At 49.3% G+C, this 27,618-nt stretch overlaps 1 protein-coding gene across 1 annotated transcript in view; it reads left to right on the plus strand.

The window, feature by feature from the left end:
- Positions 1–593: 593 nt before the first annotated feature.
- The window catches only part of HDAC8 (histone deacetylase 8), a gene marked incomplete at its 3' end in the record, with an annotated part of 42,535 nt that continues 15,510 nt past the window's right edge, over positions 594–27,618 (plus strand). The window contains exons 1-5 of the mRNA XM_082264245.1: positions 594–725; positions 2,901–2,953; positions 21,398–21,528; positions 23,940–24,081; positions 25,974–26,136. Coding sequence (XP_082120371.1) covers positions 639–725; positions 2,901–2,953; positions 21,398–21,528; positions 23,940–24,081; positions 25,974–26,136 — 576 coding nt within the window. The 5' untranslated portion in view covers positions 594–638. The remainder of the gene's footprint in view (positions 726–2,900; positions 2,954–21,397; positions 21,529–23,939; positions 24,082–25,973; positions 26,137–27,618) is intronic.

Raw genomic sequence — 27,618 nt, forward strand, 5'->3', positions numbered from 1 at the left:
AAACAGTTGATAATAATATAATATAATATAATATAATAATATAATATAGTAAAAAAAAAGGCACATTGATATATTATAGTGAGTAAGTGCAATAAAGTGACAGTGACCGTATTAAAAATATAAATATATATATAAAATTATAAAAATATATATATATATAAAATTAAAAAAAAAAGAGCCCTTCGTTTAGCAATTGAAATTGTTAAATTAAAATTCCAATAAAAATGTAAAAAAAAAAAAAACTAACTTGGTGCCTTTTGTGTCATTCACCCACAACGCCCATTTCAGGACAATGTAAACAAAGAGCCTGACTGACCGACTTCCTGTATACGCTCCGCTTACTTCCGGTAAAAACACGGAGAGCGTGACGCGGCTGACGTCCTGTACGTGCTCCGCCCACCTCTCTGTTCACCCGCCCACTTTCTTTTTGCACGCCCATTTTCTCTATCTATCGCGGACTTTGCGTATACTCCACGCCCACCTTTTCTGTCCCCGCCCACTGTCTGGAAACACAGACTGATGTGTTATGCTCCACCCACTCTCTGTTCTCACGTCCCGCCCCCCCCCCGCTGCAGACGTCACGTCCGGTCCCTCCGGTGGATAGGAAGTAGCGGGTACCATTGTTGTGTTATCTCCTCATGGAAGAGAGACTTCCTCCGGTCTACATCTACAGCCGGGAATATGCGACTCTGTGCGACAGTCTGCAGAGCAAAGTGCCGAGACGGGTAAATGAGGGGACAGGAGAGGGGGTGTCAGTACAGGAAATGAGGGGACAGGAGGGGGTGTCAGTACAGAAAATGAGGGGACAGAAGGGGGGTGTCAGTACAGGAAATGAGGGGACAGGGGGGGGTGTCAGTACAGGAAATGGGGGGACAGGAGAGGGGGGGGTGTCAGTACAGGAAATGAGGGGACAGGAGAGGGGGTGTCAGTACAGGAAATGAGGGGACAGGATAGGGGGTGTCAGTACAGGAAATGGGGGGACAGGAGAGGGGTGTCAGTACAGGAAATGAGGGGACAGGAGGGGGTGTCAGTACAGGAAATGGGGGGACAGGAGGGGGGTGTCAGTACAGGAAATGGGGGGACAGGAGGGGGGGGGTGTCAGTACAGGAAATGGGGGGACAGGAGAGGGTGTCAGTACAGGAAATGAGGGACAGGAGAGGGGGTGTCAGTACAGGAAATGAGGGGACAGGAGGGGGGTGTCAGTACAGGAAATGAGGGGACAGGAGGGGGGTGTCAGTACAGGAAATGAGGGGACAGGAGGGGGGTGTCAGTACAGGAAATGAGGGGACAGGAGGGGGTGTCAGTACAGGAAATGGGGGGACAGGAGGGGGGTGTCAGTACAGGAAATGAGGGGACAAGAGGGGGGGGTGTCAGTACAGGAAATGGGGGGACAGGATAGGGGGTGTCAGTAGAGGAAATGAGGGGACAGGAGGGGGGGTGTCAGTACAGGAAATGAGGGGACAAGAGGGGGGGGGTGTCAGTACAGGAAATGGGGGGACAGGATAGGGGGTGTCAGTACAGGAAATGGGGGTACAGGAGGGGGGTGTCAGTACAGGAAATGAGGGGACAGTAGGGGGCTGTCAGTACAGGAAATGAGGGGACAGTAGGGGGCGGGGGTGTCAGTACAGTAAATGAGGGGACAGGAGGGGGGGTGTCAGTACAGGAAATGGGGGGACAGGAGGGGGGTGTCAGTACAGGAAATGAGGGGACAGGAGGGGGGTGTCAGTACAGGAAATGAGGGGACAGGAGAGGGGGTGTCAGTATAGGAAATGAGGGGACAGGAGAGGGGGTGTCAGTACAGGAAATGAGGGGACAAGAGGGGGGGGGGGTGTCAGTACAGGAAATGGGGGGACAGGATAGGGGGTGTCAGTACAGGAAATGGGGGTACAGGAGGGGGGTGTCAGTACAGGAAATGGGGGGAAAGGAGGGGGGGGGTCAGTACAGGAAATGAGGGGACAGGAGGGGGTGTCAGTACAGGAAATGAGGGGACAGGAGGGGGGGTGTCAGTACAGGAAGGGGGGCGACAGGAGAGGGGGTGTCAGTACAGGAAATGAGGGGACAGGAGGGGGGGTGTCAGTACAGGAAATGAGGGGACAAGAGGGGGGGGGTGTCAGTACAGGAAATGGGGGGACAGGATAGGGGGTGTCAGTACAGGAAATGGGGGTACAGGAGGGGGGTGTCAGTACAGGAAATGAGGGGACAGGAGGGGGTGTCAGTACAGGAAATGAGGGGACAGGAGGGGGGTGTCAGTACAGGAAATGGGGGGAAGGGAGAGGGGGTGTCAGTACAGGAAATGTGGGGAAGGGAGAGGGGGTGTCAGTACAGGAAATGGGGGGGGGGCAGGAGGGGGGTGTCAGTACAGGAAATGAGGGTACAGGAGGGGGGTGTCAGTACAGGAAATGAGGGGACAGGAGGGGGGGTGTCAGTACAGGAAATGGGGGGGACAGGAGGGGGGGTGTCAGTACAGGAAATGAGGGGACAGAAGAGGGGGTGTCAGTACAGGAAGGGGGGCGACAGGAGGGGGGGGTGTCAGTACAGGAAATGGGGGGACAGGAGGGGGGGTGTCAGTACAGGAAATGGGGGGACAGGAGGGGGGGTGTCAGGACAGGAGAGGGGGTGTCAGTACAGGGAATGGGGGGACAGGAGAGGGGGTGTCAGTACAGGAAATGGGGGGACAGGAGGGGGTGTCAGTATAGGAAATGAGGGGACAGGAGGGGGGTGTCAGTATAGGAAATGAGGGGACAGGAGAGGGGTTGTCAGTATAGGAAATGGGGGGGGGGGGATGGGACAGGTGGGTCAGTATAGGAAATGGGGGGGGGGGGGCAGGAAAAGGACAGAAACTTTGTTGTAGTTTGTTGTCTATAATGACTTTGTACAATGATTCCTCCTCTGTGTTCCAGGCCAGTATGGTGCACTCCCTGATAGAAGCCTATGGACTCCTCAGTCACATGAGGTGAGTTGGGGGGGGGCATTTAAAGGGGAAATAAAGTTGAAAATAAATGTGAGCAGGCAGGTCTCTTCTGCAATAAAAATACAACTACCTGCCTGCCTGTGCTCAGTCCCCTGTAGAATGTACATTGAGCTGCGCATGCAGAGCTCCGTTTCCATTCCAGCACACTGCCTGTGTGCTGGGATGACTGTACTCCTGCGCATGCACGGAAGTGATGTCATCCCATGCCGGCCAATGAAGACAGCTGAAGAAACTGGGGGGGTCAAGAAGCTTAGGTAAGAATTTTTGCCTTTATTTCCTTTGTTTCTGATATCCTTCAGTAATATGACTCCTGAGACGATATCACTTCTCATTGGTGTGGGGATCAATAACAAATATTCAGGCCAAGAGGAAGGTTACTTGACCTCCATGGAAAATTTACCCCCCCCCCCCCACCTTCACGACAAGGCCATTTTTTGCGATACGGCACGGCACTGCTGTTTGCAAATAAAATTTATGTCCCCCCCCCCCCACAAATAGAGATTTCTTTTGGTGGTATTTGATCACCTCTGCGGTTTCTTTTGCGCTATAAACAGAAAAAGAGCCACAATTTTAAAGAAAAAAAAAAAACTTTTTTTACTTTCTGCTATAAAACGTTCCCAATAAAAAAAAAAAATTATTTTATTTTTTTTTAGATTTCAATATTTTTATTGAGTTTTCAACAGGGTTCGTACGGTCATGAAAATCCTGGAAAAGTCATGGGAGTTTGACATGACACTTTCCAGGACTGGAATAGTTATGGAAAATGAGGAAAAGTCATGGAATTTTGTGCACCTATTTTATTTAGAAAATGTATTGTATTGTATTCTGTGGGAGCGGGGGACAGTAAGTGGACTATTTTCTCTGTTTCGGGTTTAGGCGGATTGATCCGGCGCAGCGCACTGCACAGCTGAAGCTTGATCACTGGTCTCTTCAATATGAATAGACCGTGACAGGCTAGGAACTCTGCGGCGGATTGATCCGCTGAAACTGAGAAGTGCACTTACTGTCCCACTCCCAGGGGCGTACCAGCAGGCGGGGGAGGCGCGCGCACTGGGGGATGTCAGACGGGCCACTGGGATCGCCGCACTGGGGGGTGTCTGAAGGGCCGCCCGCATCGCCGCACTGGGGGGTGTCTGAAGGGCCGCCCGCATCGCCGCACTGGGGGGTGTCTGAAGGGCCGCCCGCATCGCCGCACTGGGAGGATGTCAGGCAGGTGTCCGCCGGGCTGCCCGCATCGCCGCACTGATGGGTGTCAGGCCGGTGTCCGCATCTCAGTGTGAAGAACTTCCTAGAAAGCAGCTGCAGGAAGAAGGTCAGTGCCTGAGGAGTCTCGTTTTGTGTGCTGGATGGGAGGGGGATGGGATGGGGCAGCTGCATAGAGATGAATTGAACTTTCCATATTTATTCCTCATGCCTCATGTCGCTGAATGTTGTTACTCCTCCTCTCAGAAGCTGCACTAGGAATATGGAAAGTTCAATTCATCTATATGCAGCTGCCCCATCCCCCTCCTATACAACTTCCTTTGCTAGCCCCCCTCAGTGCTCTTTAGCCCCCCCCCATGCACTTTAGCCTCCCTTCAGTGCTAATAACCCCCCTGGTGCTATTAACGCCCCCTCAGTTCCCCCCCAGACAGTGCTCTCCAGTTCCCCCCCCTCCCCCTGTGCTCTCCATCCCCCTGGTTTTTCCTGCTTCCACCCCCCTGCGCCTTCCAACCCCCCTAAAATGCTTTCCAAACCCCCCCTTAATTCTCTCCATTTCCCCCCCCCCCCTCCGTGCCATTCAGCTCCTCCAGTGCTCTCTGCTTCCCCTGTGCTCTCCGGCCTCCCTAGTGCTCTTCTATCATGTCCGCAGTTCTTGACCATCTCTTGCATCATGTCCGCAGTCTCTGACCATCTCTTGTATCATGTCCGCAGTCTCTGACCATCTCTTGTATCATGTCCGCAGTCTCTGACCATCTCTTGTATCATGTCCGCAGTCTCTGACCATCTCTTGTATCATGTCCGCACTCTCTGACCATCTCTTGTATCATGTCCGCACTCTCTGACCATCTCTTGTATCATGTCCGCACTCTCTGACCATCTCTTGTATCATGTCCGCAGTCTCTGACCATCTCTTGTATCATGTCCGCAGTCTCTGACCATCTTCTGTATCATGTCCGCAGTTTCCAGACTATCTCTTGCATCATGTCCGCAGTCTCTGACCATCTCTTGTATCATGTCCGCACTCTCTGACCATCTCTTGTATCATGTCCGCACTCTCTGACCATCTCTTGTATCATGTCCGCACTCTCTGACCATCTCTTGTATCATGTCCGCACTCTCTGACCATCTCTTGTATCATGTCCGCACTCTCTGACCATCTCTTGTATCATGTCCGCACTCTCTGACCATCTCTTGTATCATGTCCGCACTCTCTGACCATCTTTTGTATCATGTCCGCACTCTCTGACCATCTCTTGTATCATGTCCTCAGCCTTTGACCACCTCCTGTATCATGTCCACAGCCCCACACTTTTTTTCCCAGGACTTGACCCCTGAGTATAGACAAGAGTAAGTGCCACATTTGTGCATCTGTGCCATCCATACCAGTCCACCTGCACCTCCATCATGACTGTGGCTGGGGCCTAAAGAGTAAGCGCTGCATTTTGTGCATCTGACTGTGCCATCCATACCAGTCCGGGAGCATCTCCATCATGACTGCCTAAACTGAAGCTTTTTCCCCATGTACACTACAAAGATTGTCATTTATTTTAGTAAAAATATGCTGGGTGTGACATGGATTTTCTTCTTATTTAACATGTATACATAGAGATTTCATGAATATTTACGTGAAGTCATGGAAAAGTCATGGAATTTTATTGGTAAAAATGTGTATGAACCCTGTTTCAAGAAAAGGTGACAACAGTGCAAAAAATACAGTCAGGTTACGGCCATGAAATAAAGTACCGTATATACTCGAGTATAAGTCTAGGGTGGGAAATGCAGCAGCTACCGGACCCAACTGGACCACCACGAGACACAAAACAGGGGCTGCGGGCATGGTACAGAAGATGGCACAGGTGATGGTAAGGTCATGGCACAGGTGATGGTAAGGTCATGGCACAGGTCATGATACAGGCATTGCACAGGTCATGATACAGACATGGCACAGGAGATTGTATAGGCATAGCACAGGTCATGGTACAGGCATGGCATTGCACAGGTCATGGTACAGGCATGGCACAGGAGATTGTATAGGCATAGCACAGGTCATGGTACAGGCATGGCATAGCACAGGTCATGGTACAGGCATGGCACAGGAGATTGTATAGGTATAGCACAGGTCATGGTACAGGCATGGCACAGGAGATGGTACAGGCATGGCACAGGTGATGGTATAGGCATGGCACAGGTCATTGTATGAATGTCCTGTACCATGCCCGCAGCACTGCATGAGGAAATGCAGGGGCTGCGGAGGAGTCTCACTTACCTGTCGGTGAGGCGCCTTCGATTTAAAAATTGCGCCGCCCGGTGCCAATACGTCACCGCGAATGCGCCGCCGATGCTCGGGAAAACCCGTACACGTTCGGCTTTTCCCTGCATGCGGCGCATTGCGCGGTGACACGTCGGCGTCGGGCGGCGCCATTTTTAAAAAGACAGTGACTCGAGTATAAGCAGAGGGGGGCTTTTTCAGCATGAAAAATCATGCTGGAAAAACTCGGCTTATACTTGAGTATATACGCTAATAAAAACGGTACACACAAAACAGTAGGTATGAAAGTGTAAACAGTGGAACACTGGCTCAAACATTAACGGAAGCATAGCCCCCCATCCCCTCCCTTTCAACTTTGGCCGGTCCGTGCCCACCTCTGCCCCAACCCCCCCCCGGCGCCCCGAGGGAACTTGGCCCCCCCAACCCCATTATTGCACAATGGACCGGGGAGGCGTCTACCAGCAGCCATACCACATGATACCTACCTGAGTGTATAGCAGAGGTAGAGGCCATGGTCAATGACAACCTTGGACCAACCGTGGTCCCTTGACACTAGAATCCTTGTGACAAGACAGGAAAAAAAAGAAAGAGAGGAGAATGGAGAGGTATAGGGGCATCGAGAGAGAATGGAAAAGGGGGAAAGAGCAGTAGGAAATGAATAGTAAAAGGGAGCAGTAGCGGTGGAAAGGGGTCGGTGTTCAGGCCCATATCCCCGGAATCAGGGTTAACACACAAGTCATGTGGTCCCAGTGGACACCTGCTCCCCCTCTGTTTAAGGGGGACCAGCTAGATATCGTACCCAGGGGGTCCCAAGTTTTTTCAAAGAGGTGCATTTTGTCATTAAGCATCGCCACCATCCTCTCATTTATCATGATCCAGGTCAGCTTGGCCTTCAACAGCCCAATTGGCACCACCGGAGTCCGCCATGAGTGGGCTATTGCAATTTTGGCGGGCGTAAATATAAAGGCTATAAGACGATGACGTAGTGACGAAACGCATAGGACGGGAATACAGCGTCACTCGTCACTTCCGGGTTGAGTGGTTCCGGAATGCGGAAGCGCCGAGGCGGCCAGACACCCAGAAGCGGATTGTGAACTTCCTAACAGTGAGTCTATGCTATTGTACAGACATGCTACGCCATGGGAGTTTCTTCTTTTGTATATTGACTCTATAGCCACAGTGGGACAACTATCAGGGAACGTCCGAGTTCTCCCACCAGCCGAGTCTCACCCATCAGCCTTACACCTTCAGCAAGGGAGACAGCGTGAAACAGTGGGATATCCATCCACCAACTGAGTCTCACCCAACAGCTTTATACCTGGAACAGGGGAGATAGTGCGGTAAGTGCTTTACCTAGTGGGGTCACGGGTACTAGCACTCGCACTTCCAGCACGAGACCAGAGGGTGATACACCCACGAAAAGACTGGTACTCATCACTTTATCAGCTGACACTTCAACATTCAACTATTCTTTCACCCCCTGAAATCCGAGATATTACAATAAATAGCTTTACAGCACGGTCACTTTTTTATTTTTGCACTATTTATTTCAGCACGCAGCACTTTATGTATCTATAGCTTTCTTATATATGCACAACAGCTGTCCACTACGTAATATTATTAAGCATCTGGAATTATCATCCAGCATGCTGGCACTATAATACCTTTGCACAGTGCACTTTTTGTTTCCCACGATATATGCAACATCTTTTAAACACAGCGATTCATGAACACAGCATAAGGGGAAGACCCAATTTTCAGCACAGTGCACCTTGTAACAATCAGGTTTACGTTTAAAACATTGGTTTTTCTGGAACATTGCCATACACCAATTGTATTTAATGCACAATTAGACCTGTGCATGGTGGTAGCGCCACTCGCCAACACTTTTTTTTTTTAACCCCAATATAAGGCGTTTAGTGAGTTTTGGTATCCCCTCAACTGGTTTACCCAGTAGTGCCTGTTGGGGAGATTTCACCAGGTTAATATGTGTTAGAGAATATATAAAATTGAATTTGTGGATCCAGAACCGTCTGACTTTCGTGCAAGTCCACAAGGTGTGGAAGACAGTGCCCACTTGTCCGCATCCCCTGAAGCAGTTGGGGCAGGGGTGGGGAACCTTTTTTCTGCCAAGGGCCATTCGGGGGCCGTACAAAATTATCAACTTAAAAATTACCCTGTTATATTTGGTCAAACATTTAATTAACTCACCCCTAATGTAATGGCTGCAACTTCTTCTCTATGGTGAGGTGTGTGATGTTAGCTGGTATTGATGATGTTGCTACTCGCAACTGGTTTTCCAGGTTTGCGTTGGTCAGTCTGTAATCGCAGTCGACTTTGTGTGGTGGTAAGTTTTGAAAAGAACTGCTGGTTGGTAATGCTGGTGGGTACAGCTGGCTGGTACTGCTGGTGGGTACAGCTGGCTGGTACTGCTGTGGGTACTGCTGGCTTGTACTGTGCTGTGGGTACTGCTGGCTCTGGCTGGTACTGCTGTGGGTATTGCTGGTTCTGTTGTGGGTATTGCTGGCTCAGGCTGGTTCTGCTGTGGGTACTGCTGGCTCAGGCTGGTTCTGCTGTGGGTACTGCTGGCTCTGGCTGGTTCTGCTGTGGGTACTGCTGGCTCTGGCTGGTACTGCTGTGGGTACTGCTGGCTCTGGCTGGTACTGCTGTGGGTACTGCTGGCTCTGGCTGGTACTGCTGTGGATACTACTGGCTCTGGCTGGTACTGTTGTGTGTACTGCTGGCTCTGGCTGGTACCGCTGTGTGTACTGCTGGCTCTGGCTGGTACTGCTGGCTCTGGCTGGTACTGCTGTGGGTACTGCTGGCTCTGGCTGTTACTGCTGTGGGTACTGCTGGCTCTGGCTGGTTCTGCTGTGGGTACTGCTGGCTCTGGCTGGTTCTGCTGTGGGTATTGCTGGCTCTGGCTGGTTCTGCTGTGGGTACTGCTGGCTCTGGCTGGTTCTTCTGTGGGTACTGCTGGCTCTGGCTGGTACTGCTGTGGGTACTGCTGGCTCTGGCTAGTACTGCTGTGGGTACTGCTGGCTCTGGCTGGTACTGCTGTGGGTACTGCTGGCTCTGGCTGGTACTGCTGTGGGTACTGCTGGCTCTGGCTGGTTCTGCTGTGGGTACTGCTGGCTCTGGCTGGTTCTGCTGTGGGTACTGCTGGCTCTGGCTGGTTCTGCTGTGGGTACTGCTGGCTCTGGCTGGTTCTGCTGTGGGTACTGCTGGCTCTGGCTGGTACTGCTGTGGGTACTGCTGGCTCTGGCTGGTACTGCTGTGGGTACTGCTGGCTCTGGCTGGTTCTGCTGTGGGTACTGCTGGCTTTGGCTGGTACTGCTGTGGGTACTGCTGGCTTTGGCTGGTACTGCTGTGGGTACTGCTGGCTCTGGCTGGTACTGTTGTCGGTACTGCTGGCTCTCGCTGGTACCGCTGTGTGTACTGCTGGCTCTCGCTGGTACCGCTGTGTGTACTGCTGGCTCTGGCTGGTACCGCTGTGTGTACTGCTGGCTCTGGCTGGTACCGCTGTGTGTACTGCTGGCTCTGGCTGGTACCGCTGTGTGTACTGCTGGCTCTGGCTGGTACCGCTGTGTGTACTGCTGGCTCTGGCTGGTACTGCTGGTTCTGCTGTGGGTACTGCTGGCTCTGGCTGGTACTGCTGTGGTTACTGCTGGTTCTGGCTGGTACTGCTGGTTCTGGCTGGTCCTGCTGGTTCTGGCTGGTACTGCTGGCTCTGACTGGTACTGCTGGTTCTGCTGTGATTACTGCTGGTTCTGGCTGGTACTGCTGTGAGTAGTGCTGGTACTGCTGTGAGTACTGCTAGTTCTGGCTGCTATCGCTGTGAGTACTGCTGGCTCTGGCTGGTACTGCTGGTTCTGGCTGGTACTGCTGTGTGTGCTGCTGGAGGGAAATGCTGGCTAGGAGAAGTGTAGCAGTGCCACGCTGGAGGAAGAGGTGATGTTTATTGTATTGGTCACAGGCGGAGTGCATTTGATACATACGCATACGGCCCCCGAACCATAGGTTCCCCACCCCTGAGTTGGGGGATGCATCCCGAACCGCCGCCTCCAACCTGACTGGGACCATGTACCACCGCAAAAACACTTTGTAGTTAGCTTCTATTAAAGATGCATTGAAAAAATTGGGTATGGGGATGCCAACACCCTCCATCATGCTCAAAGGCTAGAAGGGAGGTGTGCATGCATAACCCCACCAAGAAATTGGGACTTTGAAGGCAGAGACTTATGGTGGAAACATATATTGAATATGGACCAATATAGGATAAAACCTCAACTTTTATTTGACAGTCACATGACAAAGTGTTAAAAACACTGATGCAGCAAATACATCAAGAGACAAAATCAAAAAATACATAAGAACCAGAAAACCACAGAGAGGAAGGTCAACAGGGTCCTACATGTTTCGCTGATATGATTGGCTTCTTCAGGGACCAGTGGTATTTACGACCTCTTTTGAGGTTCAATTATTTAAAATTATAGATGTGTCCGTTGACAGCGAAAAGGGCCCTGAAGTAAGGGACGGCCACACAAGATGAACTGGCCTAGGTCAAATAGTGACCTAGAGCCATATGCCTCCAAATTGGTAGGCACTGGACCGGACTGAGGCCAGCAGCAGGTGTACAGTATCCCACAAAGTGGACAGGGAATATGTATCAGAGCCTCAGTAGTCCAGTCACAGGCCAATACAAAGAAAATCATCCAATATGCCAGGGCGTCAGGTAGTCGCGTATGTCTCTGCCTTCAAAGTCCCAATTTCTTTGTGGGGTTATGCATGCACACCTCCCTTCTAGCCTTTGAGCATGATGGAGGGTGCTGGCATCCCCATACCCAATTTTTCCATATATATATATTTAGGGATGTGGCAGTGACAGGTGGCTCTATGTGAACCAGTGTTTGCTGTGATCTTTGTAAAGATGCATTGAGTATGGATTTAGAGTTAAGCTGGGCTAGAGAGTTCCATTCTGTGCGGTCTAGTTCCTCATCCAGATCCTCCTCCCAGCGCATCATATAAGGAAGTTTAGTGTTATCTTCATGCAGTATATTATAGATCGTGGATATAAAGCTTTTTTTTGTTTATCCAACGTGCGGCGTAAGTACTCCATTGGTGTGGAGATGGTAATATCACATTTGCGCTTGAGGGAGGTTATATAATGAGAAATGTGGCTGTAACGATAGTATTCTCTCACTGGGAGAGAATATTTCTTTCGCAACTGGGCTCTAGTGAGCAATCCCCTGTGATCACACAGATCCGCCAACCTGAGAAAACCTTTATTCCTCAACCACTCGAATGCGGAGGAACAGAGGCCCGGGAGGGAACAATGGGTTGCCCAAGAGGGGCGCCAATGGAGCGTGGGGGGACTTAAAGGCATGCCTTTTCGACAATCTATCCCATATTCCCAAAGATAGGGACAGGGTGGGACAGAGAACCCCTGGTCTATCCTTGGCCCGCAACCACAATACACAATGGATTGGGACATTTTGGTAAATGTGCAGATTCCAGTTGCATCCAAATTGGGTGAGGGTACCGGGAGTGAAAGCGGATTAGGTTGGTGAGCGGCATAATAATACTTCACCAAATCCGGGACCCCCAATCCCCCCCTCAGTCTGGGGGCAAAGAGAGTGCGTCTGTTCACTCTAGGCCTCTTATCGCCCCATATGATTTGTATAACCGTCCTTTGAAACTTCCTTAGATCAGACATTTTAATCATTATAAGTAAGGTGCGAAATAGATATAACAGTCTAGGCAATATATTCATTTTAACTGAATTCAACCTACCGAAACACGACGGGGGATTAGCAGCCCATCTCGAGAGGTTCTCCCGCAACTTTTTCCCCTGAGTAAATTGGGGATGGATATCAGTGGGGTCGAGATATACATTAAGATATCATCTGCAAAGAGAGCACACTTATGCTCTATACCAGACATGGGAGTAAGTCACACATGTGCAAGTCTTAAGTCTTAACCTTCAAGTCTCAAGCAAGTCCCAAGTTACTGTGGCGAAAAGCAAGCAAGTCAAGTCGAGTCCCTGCTAGAAGTCAAGCAAGTCAAGTAATTTATTTTGGTCAAGTCACAAATCAAGTCAAAATACTGATCTACCCCAATTTTCACCTTTTAAATCAGTTAAAAATCAGTGGTCAGGAAAGGTTTTGTTTTATTTTCAACATTAACAAAACTGCTTAGTGCTTTTTTTTTTTTTTTTTGATGTATTAAAGAACCACTTTGAATGCCCAAACAGCTCAAAATTCTTCGTCCGGTCATGTTTCAACACCACAGTCACTAAAAATATGTTAAAGCATTTCCATTGTTAACCACTTTAGGACTGCTCACGTTGTTGCTACTGCAGCAAGGTGGCAGCCCTGAGTCTAGCGATGTAGATCTACCTCGCTGGATTCCCTGCTGTCTCAGCAGCACACACGCGCCACCGGAGGCTCGCTCCCGCTGTGTCGGGCCAGGGGAGGAGAGACTGTGATCACAGTCTCTCTTCCCCGATTGTCGGGGAAAGGGTGAGAAAATCCGCCCACTTGTGTAAACAAAGCGGGCGGATCTTCTCTGTGACAGGCAGGGACAGATCACAGGATTCAGCATGGCTGAACCTGCGATCTGTGTCTGTGTCACACAACCCCCTGTACGTCCCTCCACAACGTCTGTAAGCATGAGGCACACATTTAACAACTTGATCACCAACAGTGTTAACCCCTTTCCTGCCAGTGTCATTATTACAGTAACCATGCATATTTATAGCACTGATTACTGTAGTAATGTCACTGGTCCCCCCAAAAGTGTCAAAAATGTCAGTTAGGGGTCTAATCTGTCCGCCGCAATGTCGCAGTCCTGCAAAAAAAAAAATCGCAGATCGCTGCCTTTACTAGTAAAAAAAAAAAAATGAAAATGACAAATCTTTTCCGTAGTTAGTAACTTTTGCGCAAATCAATCAAAATACGCTTATTGCAATTTTTTTTTTTTTTACCAAAAATATGTAGCAGAAAACAAATTGGCCTAAAATGTTAAATTTTGATTTGTAATTTTTTCCTTTTTTTGGGGGAATGTTATATAGCAGAATGTGAAAAATATATATTTTTTTTTTATTCAAAATTGTCGCTCTTTTTTTCAAAAATTAAAAATCGCACAGGTGATCAAATATCACCAAAAGAAAGCTCTATTTGTGGGGAAAAAAAGGACGTAAATTTCATTTGGGTACAGCGTTACACGACTGCGAAATTGTCCGTTAAATAACGCAGTGCAGAATTGCAAAATATGGCCTGGTCAGGAATGGGGTAAAATCTTCTGGTCTTAAAGTGGTTAAAAATACGCTCATTGAGAATTTTTTCGCTCTTTTTTTTATTAATATCGCAAAAAAAAAAGACGTAAATTTCGTTTGGGTACAGCATTGCATGACCCCGCATTTGTCAGTGAAATTTGCGCAGTGCCAAGTTGAAAAAAAGTGGCATGGTCATTAAGCAGGAAAATCCTCCGGTCTTAAAGTGGTTAAACAGCCAGTGTCCTAAAAATCAGAACACACTGAGGTGTTTTAAGTGACTGTGGTGTCAGAAACATAACAGGCACATTAATTTTGCTTTAACACATCTTGAGAAAATGCAAATATTTAATAACTTAAAAAAGTAAAGTCATTTCGAGTCATATGTCTCAAGTCAAAGTCAAGTCCCAAGTTATGAATACCAAGTCAAAGTCAAGCCGAGTCTTTTATTCATTTTTAGTTAAGCAAGTCTCAAGTCCTCAAACTGGTGACTTAAGTCAAGTCATGTGACTCAAGTCCCTCACCTCTGCTCTATACCCCCACATGGGATGCCCTGAATATTCGGGTTATGGCGTATCTTAATGGGCAACGGCTATAAATCCAGGATGAATAGGAGCGGGGACAGGGGGCACCCCTGACGCGTTCCCCTTCGTATATTGAGGTAGTCCGATCCATAGCCTTTAATAGACAGTCTCGCAATAGGGTCGCTATATAAGGTTTTGATGATGGTGTGAAAATTTTTGTCCAAAGCCAAATTTCCCCAAAGTCTGTAGCAGATATTCCCAGGATAGGGAATCGAACGCCTTGTGTTGGTCTAGAGACAGTAACATGCCCTTCCTCTGTCCCATCCCAATCAGATTTAAGGGCAGAAATAATATTAATCGGGCGTCTAGTTTGGTCAGGTGCTTGTCTACACTGGACAAAGCCCGTTTGGTCAGGATGGATATAGTGTGCTAAAAATGAGTTCAGTCTGGTCGCCAATATTTTTGTCATTTTTAGATCGACATTTATAAGGGAGGTCGGACGATAATTTAGGCATTCGCCATGATCCTTGCCCGGTTTAGGTATGACGTCTATGAAAGCATTGAATTAAAATAGGAGCAGAGGTGAGTGGTGAGGGTCTCGCTGAATTTTTTTATAGTAGTGGCCAGAGAATCCGTCGGGACCCGGCGCTTTAGCTGAATTGAGGTTTTTGATAGCAGACAGTGTCTCGGGTTCCGAGAACTCTCTATACATGACGTCCGCGTGTGAGGATGAGAGTTGAGGGAGGGGGATGTCGCAGAGAAAATCCGCAAATAAAGACTGTTGGATCGGTTGTGGCTGGGAATAATTTTTTTTTTTTTTTTTTAATTCTGTTTATTGAAAATTTTGAACGAAAAGACACAAACAGAACGCCATACGGGGCATACCACGGCGCAAAACAAATGAAACCTCTACACACTACTAAACACACATAGACATCAAAGCAATCTTGGCCCAAAAAAGGAGGGTCGAGAGCCCTGAAAGTTGCACCCTCACTTAAAGTCAGGAGAAAGAAAGATGCATTACATAAGTGATCAGAACATTAAACCCCGTCTCCCACCACCCAGGACCCACAGGTCACCACAATATTCCCTCCCATCAGACACAAAGGGGTCATCACCTCATGCAGAGCCCTCCACCCACCTCAAGAGCCAGGGGATAATCCTGTGTATCGGTTGTTAGAGAGGAGTTCACCCATGATTGCCACACTTTTTCAAAATTTCCAGGACACCCTCTGGACATGCATGCTGTTTTATATAAAGGCATCACAGCGTTCACCAGTCCCTTTCAGAAACCCAACGTGGGAGGGAGTGCTGATTTCCACTTCAGTACTATTGCCTTCTGGGCGTAAAACAATAGAATGCCCACCAGAGTACGTACCGCCCTGGGAGCCTGTATGACTCCCACCAAACCCAGGAGGCAGACGGTGACCGTCAGCGGAACCGCTCTCCTAACGAGTAGACACAAAGCCTGTTGTCAGGGTCCGGACTAGCGGCAGGTGACTGCACTGGAGGTGGATCCTCTGTGTCAGTGAGGGATTGGCGTGGACCGTACCAGGGGACCGGTTCTAAGTTACTACCGGTTTTCACCAGAGCCCGCCGCAAGGCGGGATGGACTTGCTGCGGCGGTAGCAACCAGGTCGTATCCTCCGGTAACGGCTCAACCTCAAAGACAGCTGATTCAGGCGCGGTACAGAAGGACAAGGCAAAGGCAAGGTCAGACGGAGCAAAAGGTCAAGGCAGGCGGCAAGGTTCGTAGTCAGGGGCAACAGCAGAAGGTCTGATACACAGGCAGGGAAGATACACCAAAAGCTTTCTCAAGGCACAAAAGGCAACAAGATCCGGCAAGGACAGGAAGGGGAAGTGGGTTTTTATATGTTTTGGCTGATTGGGCCAGGCACCAATTAGTGGTGCACTGGCCCTTTAAATTTCAGAGCACCGGCGCGCGCGCGCCCTAGGGAGCGGGACCCTGCGCGCCGGGAGGAAGTTAGAGCGAGGGCAGAGCGGGAGGTGAGTGTGCAGCGCGGACGGGAACGTCCCGCCGCGCGGGAAGACAGTAAGGGAGATGCGGGGGAGCGGTGCTCACGGTCGGGGAAGGTGACCGGAGCGCCGCTACCCGCAGCACGCCTCGAGTGCTCCGGGGACGCTGCAGGACCTGGAGCGATCGGCGTGACACCTGTCGCCTCCCACCAGAAGCCACCAACCACCGGGTACTCCCAGAAAATATGGGAGAACCCCGCAGAGTCACTGGGGCACCTCCAGCAGGAGGCCGGGACTGCCGGGAACATACGGTGTAGCCGTACAGGGGTCAGGTAGATTCTGTGCAATATCTTAAATTGAATCAGCCTATCTCTGGTTGCAATCAGAGCTCCGAAGGGACTGTCCCAGATCTCTTCCCAATCTTCCTTGTCTAACCCCCCTCTCTCCACATCCCTAACCCCCTCTCTCCACATCCCATGTCGCACGCAGTCCATCCAGACCAGTCTGGATAGAAGGATGGAGCATCTTGTACGCGGAGGAGAGGGGTTTTTCCAGGGTGTCATCCCGTAGCAGAATCTCTAAGTTGTCTCGCTCAAGACTTACAATGGGTCATCTAAACTGGGTAGTAAAGGCATGTTGGAGTTGTAAATAACGAAAGAAGGAGTAGTTAGGTAGTTGGAATTTATTTTTAAGCCTATCAAATGTAGACAGGGTCGCCCCCTCACAAATGTCTGCCAGGGATTTCACTCCCCTGCCCGCCCACAAAGCGGGATCCGGGATAGAGCGAAACTCCGAAAAGCTGAGGGTTAAACCACAATGGGGTATCAGGTGACCAAATTGCCCCCTTGTGATTGGGCATTGCGATAATTACATGCCAGGCCCTGACCACCGTCCACATGTGTGGCCCTCAGTCCCCTGTATAAAGCATTCTGTAAAGTTTCGTACGAGCCTGCAAACGCTGCCTCGAGGACCACGGATGCATTGGTCTTATAAGCCACCAACCATCCATGTGCCTGGACCAGCATGGCTGCCATGTAGTACAAATAGAAATTTGGACACGTTAGTCCCCCCTGCTTCCAGGGTCTGCATAACACCTTCCTGCTAAATCTGGCTGGACCTGGGGACCATGGGAATGTGGTAATAAGCGTATCGAGTTGCCTAAACAGGGACTTCGGTAACCAAACTGGGGAATGGCGAATAATATAGAGTATAACCGGAAGAATTTTCATTTTGATCAAATTAATCTTCCCTATGAGGGAGAGGAGGAGACGGGACCAAGCCCCATGGGAATAAAGTTTGGTATAAAAATTATAAAATTAATTGACTATCAATTGGGGATTTTGTGACCTGTGTCCAGTTCGGAGCTTCAATTTTCGGGAGTTTCCCGGGGAATGGTGTCTCGGGGCTAGTTTACGAGCTAGTAGAGTGTGTGGTTTGTCGCCCAGTGTATAGTAACGGTTTCCCGATCAGTGAATGTATTTTTTGGCTTTGGTGGTTAAGCTAAGATTAAGCAGCGTTAAGCAGCGTTTGCAGGCTCGTCACTTAACAGGAGCATTGAGGCCTTGTACATTATGTGTAAGGATTTTAAAGTTACTTGCGGAAGGACGTGTCATCGTGGCTCGGTAGGTTGTACTCGCCTGTATCTGCCAAGGACCATCCCCTGTCGCCCCCCCTGGTCTCATAGACATGTGGACCACGTTGATGGAATAGGATGAGCCCAGACACCTCAGAGAAGAAACAACAAGTAAAAGAAAAACAACAAAGTCCCCAGCCCACCCCCCCCCCCGTCACTCGTGAGGTGGGGGAGGGCAAGGGATCCGCCCTTGACATATGCAAATTACATAAACTTGACTGGTTTTGGGGTCCAGCACCCCATAAGTTTTTGAGAGGTTGCTCACCACTCGTGGCCGTGAGCAAGGTCGCAGTAAGTGGCATGCATAAACAACCCGAACCGCTTCAGTCCAACCTGTAGGTTCTATTCACTGTTAGGAGCGAGGTGGAACCACCCCGGGAGCCCGAAATTACCGGGCCATCATTCCTATAACCCCCATCACAGTCCCTTCACCCCAGCCGACCCCAGGGAGCAAGTCCGAGCCTAGGGGAAAAAATAGCAAAAAGGGTTCCAAAAATAGGGGGAACAGTCCCTTAGTCTTCTAGAACATAACCTCAAAGAAAACCGTTTAGCAAAATCAGAAAACTGGAGTCCCCGGTGGGGGTCAGATGGGGAAATCCTGTTCGTCTATCCTCTTCATGCAGACGCAGTCCATGTCCGTTGGATTTAAACAAACATCTTCTCGAACTGTGGATCTCTAAAAGAGAGCCGTGTGACTTTCTGCCAACCAGATTGATGTACTCATGGTCACGGAACTCCCGTGAACTCAGGGCCCCCCAAAAAGTGAAAACAGAAACAGAAGTATAGTCGGTCGACGATTCAGGTGGGGTGCGCGACTTGATATTGCCTCTCTGTGTAGGCTGGGTCCATAAGGGCGACAGCATTCTGGCAGCTTCTGCCGGGGACTCCGGCGGGGATCTAGGTGAGGGGCCATCTCTTGAGAGTATGCCCAGGCCCAGTAGGACATCCTCTCCTTCATGGAAGCTGGTGAAGGAGTGGTACCTGCCCTTGAACGTGAAAGATAGCCGGAACGGATAGGACCATCTGTACTAGATTTGACGGTTGATCAGGAGAGTAAGTAACTGTTTTAGGGATCTCCGTTTTTGTATAGTCGTTTGGGATATGTCCGCAAATATTTGGATGGATTGGCCAAGGAGGGTGACATCATGACGAAAGCGGGCTGCCGCCATAACTTAATTCTATAAAAATGGGGCTTCACAATGATGTCCCTGGGCAGGCCATCTGAGCGTGGAGCCGCCAGGCCCCGATGGAATCGGTCCAATGCCAGGTGATGCGGTGAGATATCTGGGATAAGATCCGTCATAAGTGTGTGTATCGCAGGTTCCAAATCACTTATTGACTTGGGGAGCCCCCTTATCCTGAAATTGTACCTGCGAGACCTATTCTCTAGATCTTCAATTTTAGCTTGAGCTTGATCTAGTTGATCTTGCAGGGATGCTATCAACTTATGGTTTTAGTTAACTCTTTTCACAGTGCCGTCTACTTTAGATTCAATAGAGTCCAGCCTCCCTCCTATTTCATGGAAGTCACCCTTTAAATCAGCAGTAATGGTCGCACAGGCCTTGGAAAGCACCTGTTGCAGTAAAGCCGAAAATCTTGCTATCTGTATGGAATCCAGTGCGGAATATGGTGCGGCGGGGGGGGGGGGGGAGCTACTCTGGCTCAGGGCTAGTTCAGCAATGGCAGCCATCTGTCTATCCCAAGAGGATTCTGGAGAAGTAGCTCCCTCCACCTCCCTATCTGATGAGACCTGGTATGGGGAAAAGTGCTGTGGCTCTCCGTGGGGGGACTGCGAGCTGGCACCCTGGGATTGGGAGGAGAAGGGATCCCTTACCTCCTCCGGATGAGAAGCGGTAGGCAGGTGGAGTCCCACACTGTGGGGAGATGGTGTGGCTGTGACTGGCGATGCTGGAAGAGGGCTGCCGAGCCGTGGGTCGCCGCCATCTTAGGTTTCTGTGTGGCGGGAGGAGACGAGCGCGCTGCTGATGGAGGCTGTACTGCATTGCTTTTTTTATGCCGTGCCTGTGACCCTCCGGTTCATCCTCACTTCCTCTCAGTATTGCAAGTGGTTTGGGGCAACCACCCCCACTCCGTTAGGCTTGTTGTAGGCTGTGAAGTGGTCGGGGTGTGCGGAGCGCGGTCAGTGCATGTACCGTCCCGGCGCCGCGCGCATGCGCACTTTTTTTTAAATAGTGATATTAAAGTAATTAACATTAAGTAATATCTTATAGTGGGACTGCGACATTGTGGCGGACAAATCAGACACTTTTTTTGGGTGACCAGTGACACTGATACAGTAATCGGTGCTAAAAATATGCACTGTCATTGTACGAATGACACTGGCAGGGAAGGGGTTAACATCGGGCGATTAAAGGGTTAAATGTGAGCCTAGGGGGGTGTTTTCTAACTGTGGGGGGAGGGGCTTGTGAAATGATCATAGAGACATGTGTTCCTATATAGAAGGATCACAGGCGCTCTTTGATCATTTCAGAGAGAAGAACGGTCAGCATCAACGGTCGGTGTGTTTACAACAGCAGACCGTCCTCTCTCAGCTGGGAGCGATCGCTGGTGCTCGGTGGCAATCGCGGCTGCCGGCCCCGTGCATCGGCATCCCCACTGCCTAGTGGGGGCGGGAGCGCGCCCCCCCTGCGCCACGCGTGCGGCCAACGTAAGGCTACGTCGGTTGAGGCTGCCTGCCGCAGCAAATCTGCGGCGGACGGTCTTAATGTGGTTAAATCTTATTTTATTATTTTTATCAATTTTAATGCTTTTGGAGTAAAAAATCTATGTAAAGATAGTTTTCTATTCAGGGTACATTAATAATTGAGCTTATTCAGCATGAAATAGAGCTTAGTTCAATGTGTGCCTAGCCAGTGTTTGTGTACTGTGGGGGAGGTGCTTTTACTAAGGGAAGGGATAGATCTGTGTCCATGCTTTGCAGCAAAACAGGATCCATGCCTTCCCTGCTGACAGAACGCCGATCTGCGCTGTTTACATAGGCAGATCACCGTTTTGCCTGTGTACTGAACGATCGGGGGGTGCCGGTTACGATCAGGGGGGTGCCAGGTACATCGAGTCTGCGGTACCCGCTGCTGGGCTGCGGGTGATGGGAGCGGGCTGAAAGTGTCGCACATGCGCTCCCCAGACCTAGAAGTGTCAGATCACGTACTAGGAACCTGATCAGGCGCAGAGCAGCCACCCTGCCGCAGTATGGGAGGTGCTTTTACTAAGGGAAGGCATAGATCTGTGTCGATGCTTTGCAGGAACATAGGATCCATGCCTTCCCTGCTGACAGAACGCCAATTGGGTAGATCGCCGTTCTGCCTGTGTACTGAACAATGGACGATGCTGGCGGACATCGAGTCCGCGGTTCCTGCTGCTGGGCTTCCACTGTGTGTGTGATCACAGCGGGCGCGGGCCGAAGGGGGCGCACATTCACGCCCCAGACCCAAAAGTGTTGGATCACGTACTAGGGAGGTGAAATTTTAATTATTTTCTTTTCTTTGCAGACTTTTTGTTTAGTGGAATCCTCTTATTGCTCTTACAGGGTTGTAAAGCCTCGAGTCGCCACCATGGAGGAAATGGCAACGTTCCACACCGACTCCTATTTGGAGCACCTTCGCAAGGTCAGCGAAGAAGGTGATAACGATGACCCGGAGACTCTTGAATATGGCCTTGGTAAGTATTGTAGGGCATGCAATCCAAAGCCTGGCATTTGGCCAGGCTTTGGACATGTAAATGTCTACATATGCATAAGAAGACCTCACTGACCTCTGTAGCTGCAGACAATGTGGAGCTATTCATCATAAAATTTACAGCACAAGCACTGAGGTTGTTTACTTCATTCGTTTAGCAGCTCGGCTCATCCCGCTTTTCCCTTCTAGAAGTGGCTCAGCAGATTGGTTCCTCTATTTCTGCAGTAGCTGAGCTTTCTCTGCTCCTTCTCACAGCAGTGAATCGGCAGCTTAGCTACTCTTGCTCCCTTCCACAACTGTGATTCAAAAGCTCAGCTTCTTCTCTGTTAACCATGCCCCCTCTCCCAGCAGTGACTCTTCAGCTTAGCAGTTCCCTCCCTCCCATTAATGATTTCACAGCTCAGCTAACCCTGTTCCCTTTTCCCATCACAAACTCAGCAGATCAGGTCACTCTGCCTTCCTCAGCAGTAATCCAGCGGCTCCCCCCTCCCATGATTGACTTTTCAGCTCAGCTCACCCTGACCCAACCCTCAGCTCAACTCACTTTACCCCCTCCCCAGCAGTTATTTAGCAACCCTTTTAATCATGCTCCCCCTCCCAGCAGTTACTTTGCAGCTTAACAGTTTACTACTCCCATGAATGACTTCCCAGCTCACCCTGTTCCCTTCTCCCAACACAAACTCAGCCGCTCAGGTCACCCTCCCTTCCTCTGCAGTAACCCAGCGGCTCCCCCCTCCCATGACTTTTCAGCTCAGCTCACTTTGCTCCCCCCTCCCCCAGCAGTGACTCAGCAACCCTTTTAATCATGCGCCCCCTCCCATCAGTTGCTCTGCAGCTTAACAGTTTCCTACTCCCATTAATGACTTCTCAGCTCACCCTGTTCCCTTCTCCCAACGCAAACTCAGCAGTGACCCAGTGGCTCCCCTCACCCATGATCTACTTTTCAGCTCAGCTCACCCTGACCCTCCCCTCCCCAGCAGCAACCTCTTTAACCATGTTCCCCCTCCCAGATGTGACTCTGTGGTTTATCGGTTCCCTACTCCCATTAATGACTTTGCAGCTTAGCTCACCCTGTTCCCTTCTCCCATCAGAAACTCAGCAGCTCAGGTCACCCTGCCTTCCTCAGCAGCGACCCAGCGGTTCCCCCTCCCATGATTGACTTTTCAGCTCAGCTCACCCTTTCCCCCAGCAGTGACTCACCAGTTTACCCACCTCCCCCTCCCAACAGTGACTCTGCAGTTCAGCTGTTCCCCCCCACTCTCATCAATGACTTTGCAGCTCAGCTCACCCTGTCCCCTCCCTCAGCAGTAACTCAGCAGTTCACCCTGCCCCCCCTCCCAGCAGTGACTTATAAGCCCTCCAGTGTTCTAATATCTGTTGTAAATACAGAGCAGAACAACTGGATGGGGGGAGCAGAGTGTGCTGAAATCACTCTAGGAACAGCTGATGCTGGTGCTCAGCTGATAATGAGTCATTAAAATCTCTGACCCCCTAGTGAATTGTGGTGGTTCTTTTTTCTGCCTTTGACACCATAGTTAAACCAGGTGCACTCTTTCACTAAAACCTGGACACACCCCCACTCTTACTTTGCAATACTAGTCTGTGTGAGGACCCTTGTGCCATGGGGGTGTGGCTGTTACTCAGCTCTGCCAGAACAGAGTGTTGCAGTGGGGGATTTGTGCCCTGGGGGTGTGGCTTACGCAACTCTGCCAGAACAAAGTGCTACAAGAGTGGATACTTGTGCTGAGGGGTGTGGCTGTTACTCAGCTCTGCCAGAACAGAGTGCTGCAGCAGGAGGGCACTTGTGCTGAAGAGTGTGGCTGCTACACAGGTCTGCCAGAACAGAGTTCTGCAGTAGGGGGCATTTTCGCTGCTGTAGAGTGTGGCTGTTAGTCAGCATTGCCAGAACATAGTGCTGTAGTGGGTGGACACTTGTGCCCTGGGGGTGTGGCTGTTAGTCTGCTCTGTCAGAACAGAGTGCTGCACTGGAAGGGCATTTGTGCTGAGGGGTTTACCTGTTACTTAGCTCTGCCAGAACAGAGTGCTGCAGTGGGAGGGCACTTGTGCTGAGGGGTGTGGCTGTTAATAATTTCTGCCACATTAGGTTGCTGCAGTGTTGAGGGCACTTGTGCTAAGGGGTGTGGCTGTTAGTAATCTCTGCCACATTAGGTTGCTGCAGTGGGAGGGCACTGTGCCCTGGGGGTGTGGCTGTTACTCAGCTCTGCCACAACAGAGGGCCGCAGTGAGATGGCAGAAAGTAACACTAGGGGGTTCTAAAAAGACCTAAGATGGCGTGGGACTTCACCTAGGCTTTAATGAAAGGTGTCTGTATATAGATGGAGCCCTTTACTATATTATTACATTTTGACTATGGTAACATTTTATTATTTGCAGGTTATGACTGCCCCATCACTGAAGGTATCTATGATTATGCAGCTGCTGTGGGAGGAGCCACGTTAACTGCAGTTGAACAGCTAATGGAAGGCAAAGCCCGCATTGCCCTAAACTGGCCAGGAGGGTGGCACCATGCTAAGAAGTAGGCATTGTGGGATCTTTGGGTAAATTCAACCGGACTATATCTGTTATTGGTAGGAGATCACTGGTCTTACTATTCCAACCAGCTCCATTTCATTTTCATAACATTTAAAAAACCTGACAACACCTCTGTGGCTAAAATGAAAACCTGATATGCAGCGCCCCCTTGTAAAGAGAAACTTGGATACTTCTCCTGCTGCCTGTGCTGCCCATCTCTACAGTAGTGGCGGGAAATCACCCAGAGAAGACCCTTCAGATACAGGATAGAGGAGTGTTGATCACCTGGTATGCTTAACTGTTATTCTTCTAAATACTCAGTGGAGTATATAATGTACAGCACCTTGTATACTCATGGGCAGTGTGCAGAATAGAATGTACAGCACCTTGTATACCCATAGGCATTGTGGAGTATAGAATGTATGGCACCTTGTATACCCATGGGCAGTGTGGAGTATATAATGTACAGCACATTGTATACCCATGGGCAGTGTGGAGAATAGAATGTACAGCACCTTGTATACCCATGGGCAGTGGGGAGTATAGAATGTACAGCACCTTGTATACCCATGGGCAGTGTGGAGAATAGAATGTACAGCACCTTGTATACCCATGGGCAGTGGGGAGTATAGAGTGTACAGCACCTTGTATACCCATGGGCAGTGTGGAGTATAGAATGTACAGCACCTTGTATACCCATGGGCAATGTGGAGAATAGAATGTACAGCACCTTGTATACCCATGGGCAATGTGGAGAATAGAATGTACAGCACCTTGTATACCCATAGGCAGTGTGGAGTATAGAATGTACGGCACGTTGTATACCCATGGGCAGTGGGGAGTATATAATGTACAGCACCTTGTATACCCATGGGCAGTGGAGATTATAGAATGTACAGCACCTTGTATACCCATGGGCAGTGGAGAGTATAGAATGTACAGCACCTTGTATACCCATGGGCAGTGTGGAGTATAGAATGTACAGCACCTTGTATACCCATGGGCAGTGTGGAGTATATAATGTACAGCACCTTGTATACTCATGGGCAGTGGGGAGTATATAATGTACAGCACCTTGTATACCCATGGGCAGTGTGGAGTATATAATGTACAGCACGTATACCCATGGGCAGTGGGGAGTATAGAATGTACAGCACCTTGTATACCCATGGGCAGTGTGGAGAATAGAATGTACAGCACCTTGTATACCCATGGGCAGTGTGGAGAATAGAATGTACAGCACCTTGTATACCCATGGGCAGTGTGACGTATAAAATGTACAGCACCTTGTATACCCATGGGCAGTGGGGAGTATAGAATGTACAGCACCTTGTATACCCATGGGCAGTGTGGAGAATAGAATGTACAGCACCTTGTATACCCATGGGCAGTGGGGAGTATATAATGTACAGCACCTTGTATACCCATGGGCAGTGGGGAGTATAGAATGTACAGCACCTTGTATACCCATGGGCAGTGTGGAGAATAGAATGTACAGCACATTGTATACCCATGGGCAGTGTGGCGCATGTAGCGTACAGGGGGGGCAGTGTGGCGCATGTAGCGTCCGGGGGGGCAGTGTGGCGCATGTAGCGTCCGGGGGGGCAGTGTGGCGCATGTAGCGTCCAGGGGGAAGCAGTGTGGCGCATGTAGCGTCCAGGAGGGGGCAGTGTGGAGCATGTAGCCTCCAGCACAATGTGTACAGCTAGGCAGTGTCATTCCTTTGCTCTGTAGTACCCCTCTTTTACTGTCCCACCAATTTAGTGACCATACAAAGTGGATTTTAGTCCTATCACAGAATCCAATAGACAGACATCACAGGAGTCTCTGTATATCTTATATTGTGTCATTAGAGCATTGAAAAGTTGATTTTAATTTTCTCTTCTTCCTTTTTAGAGATGAAGCGTCTGGATTTTGTTACCTGAATGATGCAGTATTGGGGATCCTGAAACTGCGACAGAAATATGAAAGAGTTTTGTACATAGATCTGGATTTAGATCACGGAGACGGTAAGCAGGACAGAATACACACGCGGTATGATCAGTGGAATAGGTCCTTGGTGAACAGTGATGATATAGAGCCACACAAAGCAATTGCACTTCTTCCAGCACCATAACTATGGGTTAAAGTGTAAGCCCACTGTAAAAGGAAAATCCCTGCATCTATAGACCTCCATGATCCAACGCTAACCTATCTAGCCCTGTAAATAAAAAATCAGTATACATTTTTCGAAGCTGACCCGACCCGATCTCCAGCGGCGGAAGCTCTGCAGAGGACACAGCTGACAACGGTTGTGATATGAATAAGAAGTGATGTCACCCATAGAGTTACTATGGGGCTTCCGTTGTCGGCTGTGTCCTCTGCGCCCGCCTACACAGCTCCATGTAAGATCGGGTCGGATCGGCTTAAAAAAAAAAAAGGTATGTATAGAGATTTCTTCTTTACAGGGCTAGATAGGTTAGTGTTAGATTGTGGAGGTCTATAGATGCAGGGATTTTAGTGTTAAGGTGGACTTCTAGTGCCTCGTTTCCACTGAGCGGATCGGTTCGGGTCGGTTCGGTACGGTACGCTAATTTGAGTGTTTGTTTCTATTATGAAAGTGGCCCATACAACCGAACCGAACCGCACCATTCCTGGTCCTGCTTCAGATGTAGGGCCATAGGAAATGGTACGTCAAATGAAAGAGCAAAACAAACCCCTCATTTGGTGTAAACCCCGCATGGTCCCTGGTGGCCCGACTTGCAGTGGAAACGCTCACCTGAATAGACCGGACCATTCTAACCCTTCCAAACTGTACCGACCCGAACCGTTCCGCTCAGTGGAAACGAGGCATAATTTAACCACTTTAAGACCGGAAAGGATTTTCCCCCTTAATGACCAGGCCCTATTTTGCGATTCGGCACTGCATTACTTTAACAGACCATTGTGCGGACGTGCGACGCCATACCTAAATAAATTTGACGTCCTTTTTTTTTTTCCACAAACCGCTTTTCTTTTCGTGGTATTTGATCACCTGTGCGATTTTTTTTTTTTTTTTTTTTTTTTTTTTTTTTTTTACTTTTTGCGCTATAAACAAAAAAAGAGCGTAAATTTTGCAAAATAACAATATTTTTCACATTTTTTTTTTTATATAAAATTGCCAAAAAAAAAATGTAAAAATTGAAATTTTGTAACATTTTTGGCCAATTTGTTTTCTGCTATATATGTTTGTTATGTTTTATGTTTGTATATGTTTGTTGTTGTTTGTTGAATACCCAATTTTTAGAGGATTTATAGTGTTTTGAAGAAGAATAAGTGATGGTTTTTGGAATGTTTTCACCATAACTTGTGTATTTAACTCTCTTTTTTTCCAGCTGGATAGACGTAGGCAGTCTCTGGCTGCGGAGGGCCAGGTGAACCAATGAGCACTTTTAGTTTCCTATCACTGCGGAGTTCATACATGCTTTGCTCAGTCACTGCATGGGGTGTTCACATTGGGGCTTTCCTTGGTGCACAGTATATAGTCTATAGCAGTGATGGGGGACCTTGGCACTACATTTCC

This window comes from Pelophylax lessonae (genome assembly GCF_965119305.1).
Source record: "Pelophylax lessonae genome assembly, chromosome: 7".
NCBI lineage: Eukaryota > Metazoa > Chordata > Amphibia > Anura > Ranidae > Pelophylax > Pelophylax lessonae.